At 31.3% G+C, this 13,663-nt stretch overlaps 1 protein-coding gene and 1 pseudogene across 2 annotated transcripts in view; one reads left to right on the forward strand and one right to left on the reverse strand.

Annotated features, from left to right (window-relative positions):
• Window positions 1–13,663, reverse strand: part of SCRN3 (secernin 3) — a 29,193-nt gene that overhangs the window by 12,507 nt on the left and 3,023 nt on the right. Inside the window, exons 3-5 of one of the 2 annotated variants that reach the window (XM_016134897.2) lie at window positions 13,027–13,208; window positions 12,334–12,533; window positions 9,409–9,621 (exon numbers count right to left, since the gene is read on the reverse strand). In XM_016134897.2, the coding sequence (XP_015990383.2) occupies window positions 9,409–9,621; window positions 12,334–12,533; window positions 13,027–13,208 (595 nt within the window). The remainder of the gene's footprint in view (window positions 1–9,408; window positions 9,622–12,333; window positions 12,534–13,026; window positions 13,209–13,663) is intronic. The other variant, XM_016134916.2, reaches the window with a different exon arrangement.
• On the forward strand, window positions 1,331–1,449 carry LOC118614006 (annotated as a pseudogene).

Raw genomic sequence — 13,663 nt, forward strand, 5'->3', positions numbered from 1 at the left:
TTGGTTTTTAGTCATTTAGTTCTATTTCTTGTTATGCCTGATAACTTGTTATTAAATGCTGGACTATAGATGAAAATTGTAGCATCCCTGCATGATATTTTCCTCCACAGAGGCAAATGGAGTATAGGTAGATTACCTATTGATCCAGTTGAGACTGGTCTATTTCCTATTTGTTCATATTTCTAAAGTGTAGCTTTTCTGGGGTCTCAATGGAAAGCCTGGGGTATTTCCCAGGCCCCTTCTTAGTTGGCCGCCAAATCCAAATTTTGTCCCTAAGGCCTGGGAGACTGCCAAAATCTCTACTTAGCTTTTTAGGCTTTTACTAACTGCTTTCTGTTTGGTTTCTCAGTGTCTCATATATGTGCTGGTTCAGAGTCAACAATTACTTTAAGTGGAAATTGTGACATAGAAGGTCAGGCTCTTCTTAATGCGTAAACAGTCTTTTCTCAGTCTCCTGGATCTAGGCCCTTCATATCCAAGCTGTCTGGGGTGTTCACTCATGCCTTCAAACAGTGGGTTTTATTCCTCCAGTCTTTATAATTATTCTCAGGGGGAGGTCAATTTAGTATTAGCTACCTTTCATAACCAGAAGCAGAAGTCCAGCTCTGTGCTTTTAAGCACTCCACTACTATGCCTTCCATTTACTAAATACATCAGTCTCTTTTTATCCTCAAGTAGTATCAGTTTCTTAACACAGGCATACCTTGTTTAATTATGTTTCACAAATACTGCCTTTTTAACAAGCAAAGATTTGTGGCAACCACCAGCAAAAAGATTACAACTCACTGAAGGCTCAGAGAATCCTTAGCATGTTTTAGCAATATTTTTAATTTAATTAATGTGCATTTTTTTAGACATAATGCCATTGCACATTTAATAGACTACAGTATAATATAAACATAACATTTATATGCACTGGGAAACCAAAAATTTGTGTGACTCACTTTCTTGCAATATTCACTTTATTGTGGTGGTTTGAAACCAAACCTGCAATATCTCTGAGGTATGCCTGTAACAATAATAAGCATAATGGACACATACTCCAACAAATACAGTTAAAAAACATATAGTCTTGCCATCAGATATGACATTTTCAGATACTTTATATTGAAAGATTTAATTATTACATTAAAATTAGATCTAAAGAAACAAATAGCTTTTGTTTAACATAGTTGATTGACTATAGATATGTTTCCTCTTACCCAAAACCCTATTACAATGACAGGAAAAGAATAAAAACCGAAATAATTCACAAAAACAAGGAAAGCATAAAAAGCAAGAATTTCCCCTATTTCATGATATATGGGAATAATTAAAAAGAAAAAAGCTTGTCTATGGCCATGCCACTCTGAACAAGCCCAATTCCATCTGATCTTGGAAGCTTAGCAGGGTTTGGACCTGGTTAGTACTTGATGGGAGACCACCTAGAAAGACCAGGCGCTGTAGGCATAAAAAATAAATAAAATAAAATAAAATAAAATAAAAGCTTATAGCAAGCCTGTACCCAAATTGTAATTTTTTTGACATTTCAAGTTAAAATAAAATTGACTTCCATATAAAATAATCTAATGTTCCACCCTCAGTTAATCATGCAAGGTACCAACTGTTTTATGTTAATAGCAAATTTCCAGTTTCTCCATAGTATAGTTATGACTTCAAATTCAAGAAAAATTAACTTGTTACAAGAGCAATATCTTTGTTAATTTTTTAAAATGTAGAAAGAAAAAAAAGTGCACCTGAAAACAGGCCTTAATATTAAAACTAAACAATAAAGCAGTCCTACCATCTATACCTATTAAACGCATAGCTTCTGCACCTAGTGAGATTTTTTAAATGATTCAAATCTAAATTCCTCTAAATGGCAAATTTTAATGAATACAGTGTCAGAACCATAACACTGTGATAATACAGGTATTATGAAAATGTTTTCTGTATTCAAAACCTACAATTCTCAAAATGAAAGGAGGATTTACATGATCACTTGAGTAGGATAGCTACAGGTAATCTACTAGCAAGCATTGAATAAGTACTGAGACTGCAGTGGCAGGGTTCAATAAAATGAATGCAAAACACAGGGTGCAATTTCTTTGCAATTTAAACTACTTATTTAAAATACATGAGCGAATATAGATACAATTTGGATATACATGCAGCACTGTTAATAGCTATCAGAAAGTGATAGCTGGATAGAAGTAAGCTCTTCCATCTAGAAAAATCATAGGAAAAATTAACCATTCCATACTAGAAGACAATTTTCTGTGAAAGTACTGGAAAGACATTTATTCTTTTGGCAAAGTACAGAAAGCTGGATGAACTGTACTTCACACTTGGGGGAAAAAAATAAGTTTTATGTCAGGTACATCTATTACCATAATTGTATATGCATTTCTAATATATTATTTAGTTATTTTGTAGTTAAATAGAACAAAATTAACTAATATACTGCAGTGACTAATTAATTTATAATTGTTTCTATTTTGTCTTCCTTTTGTCTCGTTACCTTAAACCTTACAATTCTTGACATTTTCCTCTCTACTTTAATTATGTGTTGTTTTTTATTTTTTAAGAACTATTAATTTTATATCTCAAGGCTTTAAGTATATTGCAAAGGGAAAAAAGTATACAACAGTAATCTTTGTTAAACTATTGCAAATTATAATTTGACTCAATCTTTTAAAAATTGTGTGCAAGACTAAACGCTGAGAGAAATATAAGGACAAGTAAGAGAGTCCACCTGTTTCAATTTCATAGAGGAGATAAATGAAGGGCACAGTTTCCTAATTTGTAAAATGAAGATAATACCTACTTCACATGGTTGCTTAAAGATAATGTAGTCACTTAGCTCAGTGTCTAGCCCTTGATATGCTTTTAATAAATGGAAGTAGGTATTGCTACAACTGCTACTCCTGTGTCTGCTTTTACAAGAACAATGTCTAAAATTAAAATCCTTAGAAAAATGTATTTTAGCAATTTATATATGCCTATCCACATGAGAAAAATATAGTTTAAATAACCTATTTAAAAAATGATAAACTAACATTAAGAATCTTGATAGAAAACTTCAAATGATAAGACATTCTTCTGGAAACTGAAACATAAGATATTAAATATTTTGAAAGCAATGATGTTAAGGCATTCTGAAAACACTATGTCACTAACTTTTTTCTGCCATACCAAAGAACAAACGTATCATTAATGTGTTTAATGAAGTCCTGGAAAGCAAATATCAATCACTGACTGATCTATTTCTGAGTAGTTGCTTTCTGATTGATTGAGATATAGATGTAGAACCATTTATCCTTTAAGTAAAAGAGGATATATTAGATTTTCTTTTTAGCAGAATGACCCTTTTAGCAGTTACCTGATACTCAGTAATCTTCTTAAATAAAAGTTATTTTTCTGGAATTATTGGAAACAAAGGGACCAAGGTACATTAGAAGTTATAGTTTAAGAGTTAGTAGTAACTGAATATAAAAATCGGGGAAAAGATATATTAATAAACAGGTAATTTATTTAAAAATTATAAAGTTTCAATAAGCATAAGAATATGTCTAATCTTGCTAATAAAAGAATATATTTTAAAATAATAGCATGCCATTTCTTCCTACACAATTATCAAGGTTGAAAAATATCCTATATTGATAAGTATATTAGTAGATTATAAGTATATAATTAAATTTTGATTGTGAAAATTAAAATTGATGGAACTTTTCTTGTGGTCATTTTGGCAAAGTGTTTTAAAAGCCTTAAAACATGCATATGCTCTGTCCCCACATTCTACTTCTAGAAACTTACTCTAGTAAAATATTCATGGATGTGAATATAAATAAGCTATAAGCATTATATATAAGCTATAAGTTTCAGTAATGAAAAATTAAAAACAACCTAAATAACAGGGACTTTGTTAAAAAGTATGATTCATACAATCCACCTTTATAATGATTAAAATACAACCATATGAAAATAAATAAGATATCAAAACAATAGAATACTATGCATCTGTTTAAAAACTGAAAAAGTTCTGTATGTATTAAAATATAATGATCTATATTATATATTGCTAAATTAAAGTTATGGGCATAAAAGTGTATAGCATGCTATCATTTCTGTAAAAAAATGAGAGGAAAAAGAATACATATATATATTTGTTTCACTACGCATGCATCATCACTTAAGAATAATATGGAATTGCCTCTAAAAAAAGAACTGAATATCTAGGGACAGGGTAGGACAGAAAGACGTCACTGTGTACTCTTGTGTATCTCTGAATTTTAAATCATGTGAATATATTTATTTTTATGAGTAAAATAATGTCATAGAATATTAAATAACATGGAAAAGAGTTCTGCTTTAGGCTGAGTTAGCTCATATCACACCAACCTGCCCTCAGATAACCATAAACGCAGAACAAAACACAGAAAACAACTACCTGAAGGCTATATATAGTGAACAAAAACAGGAATGTTCTAGAGGGGAAGTGACGCTTGGAAGATGAGATGATGCACAGAGTAAGTTTCCTATTTTTGTTATAGCTTTAGTCTGAGGGAAGCCCACAGTCAATGCTGTGCAATACCATGCGGGTAGCTATAGAAAACCTCGGTCTTTCTGGCCTGAAGCCCTGGAGGTAAACCACAGACGCTAGGAAGTAAACAGGATACTTACTATAAAGGTGAGAAAAAACTCGCTCCACACACATTCTGTGTAAAAAAAAACTCTGTCCAAATCTCCAGACTTGTGTGAGGCAGACCACATGCATTTCAGCTAAAGATAAAAGAACTGAACTGAAATTTGAGCTGCCCACCAGGGGACAGAGTTTGCAGGCAGGTTGAGTACAAACAATTAAATTGCAAAATCAAGAGTTTTTTCTTCTTAGTTGAGTTTTGGTGGTTTGTGGCTTTCAAGAAATTGGTTCATGTCCTATAAGTTACTGAATACACCTCGAGATATTTGTGGTATTCTCCTATTATACTCCTATGGGGTCTATAATGATATTCCTTTTCCTGACACATAACTTGTATCTTCTTTCCTTGTCAGTCTGTCTAGAGTTTATCAATTTTATTGATCCTTTTAAAGAACCAGCTTTTAGTTTGATTAGTTTTCTCTTGTTTTGTTTTGTTTTGTCAATTTCTGCTTTATTTTTTCTTTGCTTGAGATTAATTTGCTCTTTTTTTTAGTTTCTTAAGGTGAAAGTTCATATTGTTGATTTGAGACCTTTCTCACTGTCTAACATAAGCATTTAATGTTATAAATCTCCCTGGAAGCACTACTTTTGTTGCATCTCTTAAATTCTGGTACATTGATTTTCATTTTCATTCTATTCAAAATATTTTCTAATTTCCCTTGAGACTTTTTTTTTGACCAATAGATTAAAAGTGTGTCAAGCAATTTCCAAGTATTTGGGGATATACCAGATATCCTTTTGTAATTAATTTTAATTTAATTTCATTATTAAAAGAGACTATACTTTGTCTTTTTAAATTGTTGAGATTTGTTTTATGACCCAGGACATGGTCTACATGTATGTTTCATGAGCACTTGAAAAGAATGTGTATACTACTGTTGTTGGCTGGAGTATTCTATAAATATCAATTAGACCCAATGGTTGATGGTATTATTCAGTCCTTTTGCATCTTTATTGATTTACTGATTACTGAGACAAGTATTAAAGTATCCAAATATAATTATGGAAATGTCTGTTTCTCCTTTCAATTTTATTAGTTCTTGCTTCATGTATTTTGAAGCGTGTTGTAAGGTATATAAAAACCTTGTTTTGATTATGTAATGTCCCTCTTTCTTTCTGGTTATCCACCTTGCTCTAAAGCCTACTTCATCTAATATTTATATAGACAACCTGGTTGTCTTTCGATCAGTGTTTACATGGCACATCTTCTTCCATTCTTTTACTTTTCATCTATTTAAGGTAAGTTACTTAAATGCAGCATATAGCCGAGTCTTGCTTTCTTTTTTTTTTTAATTCAATCTGAAACAGTCCCGCTTTTAATTGGTGTGTTTAGATTTAATGTTATTATAGATATGCTGGAATTTAGATCTACATTATATTGTTTGCTTTCTATTTGGTCTTTCCATTTTTGTTCCTCCATTTCTCCTTTTCTTTTTTAAAAAATATATTTTATAGTATTACTTTTTAATTTATCTGTTGGGCTTGATTGTATCTTATTATGTAACTTTTTTTAGTAGTTGCTCTAGGATTACAATATACATACTTAATTCTTCTGTAGAAATCCTATCACTATATAAATTCCTGTGAATTCCCCTCTTTATACTGTGGTTATCATGTGTATTATAGGAAATGTAAATTTGGCTTATTACATATTTTTAAGATCTTAAGAGGAAAAACTTAGTGTTATATTTGCCCGGATGTTTACCATTTCTGTGGTTCTTCATTCCATGTTTCCCTATGGTACCATTTCCCGTCTATCTAAAATACTTCTTTAGCATTTCTTTTAGCACAGGGCTACTGGCAAAAAGTTGCTTATTTTTCCTACATGTTAGGATGGCGTCATTCCCCTTCATTCCTCAAGAATATTTTAGCTGGATATAAGATTCTGGGTTGACAGATCTTTTCTTTCAGAACTTTAAAAATGTTGTTTCACTACCTTTATGCATCCATGATTTATAATGAACATGTATGTAATGTGTTGTTTTCCTTTAGCTGACTTCAAGATTTATCTTTGGCTTTCAGCAATTTGTGCATTTAGGCATGGATTTCTTTGAGTTGATCTTTAGGATTCACTAACTTTCCTGAACCTGTAAATTTAAGTCTTTTTCCATTTTGAGAAGTTTTCATCCACTATTTATTCAAAAAACTGTCTGTATTACACTCATCTCCAAGATTGTAATGATATAAATTTTTAGACTTTTGGGTATTATCCCAGTCCCCAAGGCTTTGTTTGCTTCTCTCTCTCTCTCTCTCTTTCTCTCTCTCTCTCTCTCTCTCTCTTGTTCAGATTAGATAATTTCTACTTATCTACCTTCAGGTTCACGAACTCATTCCTTTGACATCTCCATTCTTCTATCGAGCCCATCGAGTGTATTTTTTACTTCAGTTGTGTTTTTCAATTTAGTTATTTTTTTAGCTTTATTTCTCTGCTGATATGTTCTACCTTTCCATTCATATCCAGAGTGTTCACCTTAAACAGTTGCTTTAAAGTCTTTGTTTGATAGTCTCAACATCTAGATCACCTTGTGGTTGTTATTTGTCAGTTGTCTTTTCCCTTACAAGTTGTTGAGATTTTCTTGATCTTCATATATTGAGTAATTTTGGACTGTAGAATTATGTTATGAGATTTTCAGTCAATTTTCTGTCCACATACAGTGCACATCCCTAGGATTCACACTGTTTGAAACCAGGCTGGATAATATGGAAGAAAAAACTATGAAACTCATTATTGGGTCATTCCTACTTTAAGTTTTGGTTTCTTTTTCCTATTGCCTGCTCCTTTTTATTTTTAAGAATCCTCAGATAGCTGGTCCATGAAGTATTTCCAAGTATTTTTTTGTTTTGTTTTATTACATTCAGAGCACAAGACACCATGTTATCGGGAACCAGAACCAACTACATTAAATGTTAATGAACTATTTGCTATAGTTAAAAGGCAGAATTTATCAAAAAAATTTTTTTTAAGTCCCAACTACAAGCTTTTTATAAGAAATGAGCTTTAAATATAAAGATAGATAGTTTGAAAGCAAATTAATATGTAAATATATATCACATAAATAAGCTAGGCTAAAATTGACTTTAAGACAAAAAGTATTACCAGTGAGAAACTATATTTCATAAAGGTAAAAGGGTCCATTCACCAGACAGAGATACAATTATAAATGTGTATGCACCTAATTAATAGAGCTTCAAAATATATGAAGCAAACACTGACAAAATTAAAGGGCGAAACAGACAATTTCATAAACATAACTGGAGATTTTCACACTCTTCTCTCAATAGTATATGTGAAAAGGAAAAAAATTAGTAAAGACATAGATGATCACAATAACCATCCTGACCTAATTGACATAATTTATATTTTTAAAACACTATACCCAACAACTGCAAAATGTGTATTTTGTATACCATGATAGACCATATGCTAGGCCACAAAATAAGTCTCAGTAAATGTTAAAGGACTGAAATCATACAAAGTATGTTCTCTGCTGTTCAGATTAGATAATTGTCTGAGTTCCATAAAATTAAATTAGAAATCAATAACAATAAGATATCTAGGAAATGGCCAGATACGTGGAAATTAACACATTTCTAAATAATCCATGGGTCAAAAAATAAACCACAAGGGAAATTTGGAAATGTTTCAAACTAAATGATAACAGAAGATATGGAATAGTGTTCCTAATAAATCAAGTAAAAAGTGGATTAAAATAGAAGATATACAGTATTAACCTATTTTTATTTTTAAAAATAAGCTGTGTATGTATACATAGAAATATGGCTATGAAGAACTGCTAACAATAACACATTTTACTCTTGCACTTTAAAAAATTTTAACGTTGAGTGAGTCCTGAGTGCTTGTTATGAGTGATTTTTCTTCCTTTTTGCTTAATTACATTTTCCAAATGCTTGACTGAACATATGTTACTTTTATTTCGATAATTTCATATTTATTTTTTTTTAGAATTTCAACGCATTTTAAAATTTTTATCTGATTTTTTCCCCATAATCTCCTACTCTTTATTTAGGTTATAACAGAAGACATCCAATTTGGTAGACACACATGTTCTACAACTGGATGTTACATTGATTTATCCATACAACACAGGCGTGACTGAAATGGGAGATGACATCGAGAGGAGGAAAACTGCGTGGGAAAGAGACATGTCCAATCTTGCTAACACTATGGGCCCTCTCTTCATTTTTGCTAGTTATTTCCTCTTCTTATGCTCAAAACTAGCATTATATGTCTTTAATGTTTAAATATCTTATTCAGCATTTCCAGAGTTGGGAGTGGAAAGTGGAAATTCTTAATCTGCTCAGTTTGTCTTTTTGACCAGTTCTACATATAACTTTTCTAATAAAAAATAACCAATAATAGTATTATCACAAAATAAATGAAAGAAGCAGCAGCAATAGCCAAAGAACTCTGTCTCCATGTTCCAATAAACTCTGAGAACAGTAATTCCAATTTAACAATATTAGTAAGAACCGAAAAAACGGTGAGAATTACAAATCTGAAATTGTCCTTCAAAAATCATTACCCTCTCACAATTATACAGCTCTTTGCTCATCTCAAAAAATAGCTTATGATATTATAATGTTTTTAGTTTAAATAAAATTAAATCTTCACTAAGAATAATTCTTCAAAAAAACATTCTATCATACCCACATTATATCTACACAAAACAGTTTTCATTTTGATATTATTTAAAAGATAAAATTACCTTTGTGTTTATTCAGAAGCTTGTAGCCTTCACAGTATCTGCTTGGTGAACTTATCATCTTGGCTGTGTCAATATAAGAGTATGTTGCCGCAAAATCAAACTCCTTTTTACCATCCCACCAGCCTTTCTGTTTAGCATAATTTCTCATCTCTGGGTGTTCCCGATCAATTTTGGTTGTTATAGAAAGCTGATTAGAAATATTACGAACTCCTCCTATTTTCAAAGAATAGAGTAAGGGAAAATAAAGTTATATTTAACATAATATAGCTATCTCTACATTATGATTCATAATCTCTATTTAAATATAAATATAGGCTTCTAAATTTTGTACCATATGCATCTATTACATATTCAAAAAGACAAATGAATTACTCTTTAAACTTTTTATTTTAAGATAATGATAGATTCACATGCAGTTTTAAGAGGTAATAGATCCTGTGTATCCTTTACCCAGTTTCCCCCGATGGTAACAACTTGTATAACATCACAAGCAAAATATTGGTATTGATATAGTCTAGATGTAGAATATTTTCATCATGAGGATCACTCAAGTTGTCTTTTTACAGTCACTCCCTTATCTCCCACCCTATTCTTTCATTAATCCCAGATAACCACTAGTCTGTTATCCATTTCTCTAATTGTCATTTAAGACTGTTATAGAAGTACAAATTAGTAATTACAAACAGTCACAGGGATTTAGAGTATAGCGTAGGGTATACAGTTAGTATTATTGTAATGGTTGTGTGTAGTGCCAGATGGGTGCTAGAAAATCGAGGGAATCATTTCATGGATTATATAAATGTCTAAGTTTTTAAAATTAAAAATAAAAAAATAATTTAAAAAAGGATGTTATACAAATAGAATTATATGGTATATAACCTAATGTCTTTTTCATTCTGTGTAATTCTCTAAGGATTCATTCAGGTTATTATATGCATTGATAGTTCATACTTTTTTATTGCTAAGTAGTAGTCTATGGTATGTATGTACTAATTTGTTTAGCCATTCACAAATTAAAGGATATCTGGGTTGCTTCCAGTTTTGGGTTATCATGGAAAAAGCTGCTATAAATATTCACGTGGAGGTTCTTGGGTAAATGTAAATTTTTTTATTTCTCTGGGATAAATGCACAATATCGCAATTGCTATATGGTAGTTGCATGTTTAAATTTTTTAAAAACCTGCTAAGCTGTTATCCAAAGTAGCTGTACATCTTACTAGCAATGTCTTAGCAATTCAGTCTCCACATTCTCGCCAGCATTTGGTGGTGTCATTTTTTATTTTGGCCATGCTAATAGAGTTATGGTGATATCTCATTATGATTTTTGTTTGCCTTTCCTTAATGGCTAAAGATGTTGAATATCATTTCATGTGTTTTTTTGACATCAGTATATCCCTTTGGATGAAATGTCTCATGTCTTTTGCCCATTTTTCTAATTGGATTGTATTTTTTTTATGTTGAGTTTTCGGAGTTTTTTTAATATATTTTAGAAGTTAGTCTTTAGTATAAACTACTTTTTAAAATAGTTATAAATAAGTTTAGAACAGAAATATGAGACTTCCAAAAAATATCATGGTACTAAGTTATAAACAAAATGCTCATCTAAAATATAAAACAGAAGAAATAATAGAAGCCTGTGCTAAAGAGATCATAATAAATGAAATAGGTTATGATAAATTAAAATCGATGTTTTAAAACATATTTAGATTGATAGCCTGCCAAGTGAAAGTCAATTAAATTGATTTCTTGAGATATTCTCACTATAAAAACTAGACTTAAGTCATGACAGAATCAAAGACATAAAAGAGGAATTTTCTATAGCTAATTCTCTACAGTTTAACTACTTAGTTTTTGTGTTCATTTAGTAAAGAAAGAGAAACCAGTTGACAAAGTTAATCTACAGCTGGAGAATTAAACCCAATGAAGGTGTTCATTTTGGATGGGTTGATGAGGCTATCTTTTTCAAAAGAATATATTTATTCATTTCTCTCTTGTATGTAGCACATTTAACAAAATAAAAAGTTCGTAATAAGACAATCGGGCCAATTATTTCAATAAGAAAAACAGTCTAAATCTAATTATGTGTATTAGTAAATATATATGCAAAATATAAAATGTCCATCAAAACAACTGGCAATGACCTATTGTGAAAAATAACATCCAAATCCTCCAAAGCTTGAGGCAGTGCTCATGAAGCTTTTCTGAATTCCTCCAGCTCGCAATGACTTTCCCTTTCTCTAAATGTTTACAGTATCTATGCGTCTGTATCATTCATCCACCATTTAATATTTTCGCATGTGTATCTTATCTCCCGAGTAAAACCAAGCAATCCAGGAGGTAAGCGCACAAGAAGTATGTGATTGTGCTTGAGCGCAAAGCTGTATTCTAGTGAAAGAACATTGAACTGAGAGTCAGGATGGGAAGATTTTAATTCTAAGTCTTTCACTCACTGCCTTGAGTAATTCACTTCACATATCTGGATTTTCTAACTTGAAAAATGAAATATATGATCAACGTATTCTTTCCAACCACTAACCCTCAGACACCCATCCCCAATACCAATCCTCTCTCCTCACCTCCATACCCACACGTGATAAAATTTTGTAGTTCAGCCCAAAGTTCAAAGAGAAAAATATGGTAAGGAATTATTAAAAAGTAGGAAAGCACTATAAAACAGCTAGGAGCTATTGTACAAAAAATGTATAAGGTTATTTAAAATTCATATCATATGAAAGAGATAACACCACTTTTTTCTCTTTGTCAAGAAAGCGCTCTATGGTGCTCTTTCATTGTATGTTCTTTAAAAAATTTTCATTTCCATTGCAGTTCAACCCTTCATTGCAATGGATTATAAATCTTGAAAGACAATTAAATGCAATGTCTACAATTATTAATCATAAAATAAATAATATAAAGTTGTCATACCTTGTACTTTTTCTGCAGCCCAGTACTTCCCTGCAGTCTCCAAAATCCAGGCTTCATTTCTATCAGCTATCAGGAAACTGTTGTGATAGCTAAACAACATCCCACCCTCTAAACAATTTCCACCCTGACCATATTTATCTAATAAATCAACAATGACATCGAGGGCTTTTTCAGCTGTATCAGCTCTTTCAAGGCCAAGTCTAAAATAAAAATATTAAAGTTTTCAGATTAATATAACTTTCCATTATCTTACTTAAATAATTTAATGCATGTGATATTTTGTGATTATATCCAAGTAAAAATTTCTCCAAGTTAACAGATATACTGAAATCTATCTTCAAAACTATTTCTTCTGAAGTCGGTTTGGAATTACGAACAAAGTTTTCGGGATCAAATAGATGAATGTTCAAATTCCAACTTGGCATTTTATTGGCACGTTACTTTATCTCTGAACCTCAGGTATCTCACCTGTAAACTGAGAATAATAATATATACTCCATGAGGTTACTCTGAGAATTAGTTAAGATCTGATAAAATATGTTAGGTACTGCCAATGAATCATAATTTCCAACCTTTAGCCTTCTCCTAATTAATATTTGAGTCTTTACATTGCATGCGTATATTTTGAAGCATTTTTGACACTATTAAGCATCAAAGTCCAAAAAAATTTGTTTAATATAACAGAAAAATAACCTGACAAGGTCCATGCCCAGTAGCGCCTCTTCATCACAAACTTCTTCTTTTCCCCACACAGCTTCATTCCCAATGCAAACACCATGCTCATTGGCTCCCATTTCTGCTCCCCATAACCAAGCTGGGCGACTGAGGACAACAGCATATGTTTTAGGAACTTGATCAATTTCTATGTAAGTACACTGTAAAGAAAGTCATAGCAACAACCATAAAACCAAAAAAGAATTTATCAAAGTCCAGAATTTTAAATATCAATCAGAAGACATGACCATTATGAGAAAGATAAAGGAAGTATAATATATTGAAAATTTCAGTAATAAAGGTATTACTCTTAAAACATATTCAGAATTGACCCTACAGCATTTATTCATTCAAATATGTGCTGATCATCTCCTATTATAAAGTATTCTGCTAAGAAATTTTACAAAGATGAATCAGACACAGATCTTGCTTTCAAGAACTTAAGATTTGTACTTTAACTAAGATACAACAAAATATAAAGGATAAGGGCCATGAAGAAAAGTGAAGATGAGCTAATGGAAGCTCAAGAGAGAAACGGTTTCCAGTTCTGAAAACTTGAAACATTTTGTATAGGAAGATATATGTGAATTGAAGCTTAAAGAAGCAGTTCTCAATC

The sequence above is a fragment of the Rousettus aegyptiacus genome, unplaced genomic scaffold (assembly GCF_014176215.1).
Source record: "Rousettus aegyptiacus isolate mRouAeg1 unplaced genomic scaffold, mRouAeg1.p scaffold_m13_p_2, whole genome shotgun sequence".
Lineage (NCBI taxonomy): Eukaryota > Metazoa > Chordata > Mammalia > Chiroptera > Pteropodidae > Rousettus > Rousettus aegyptiacus.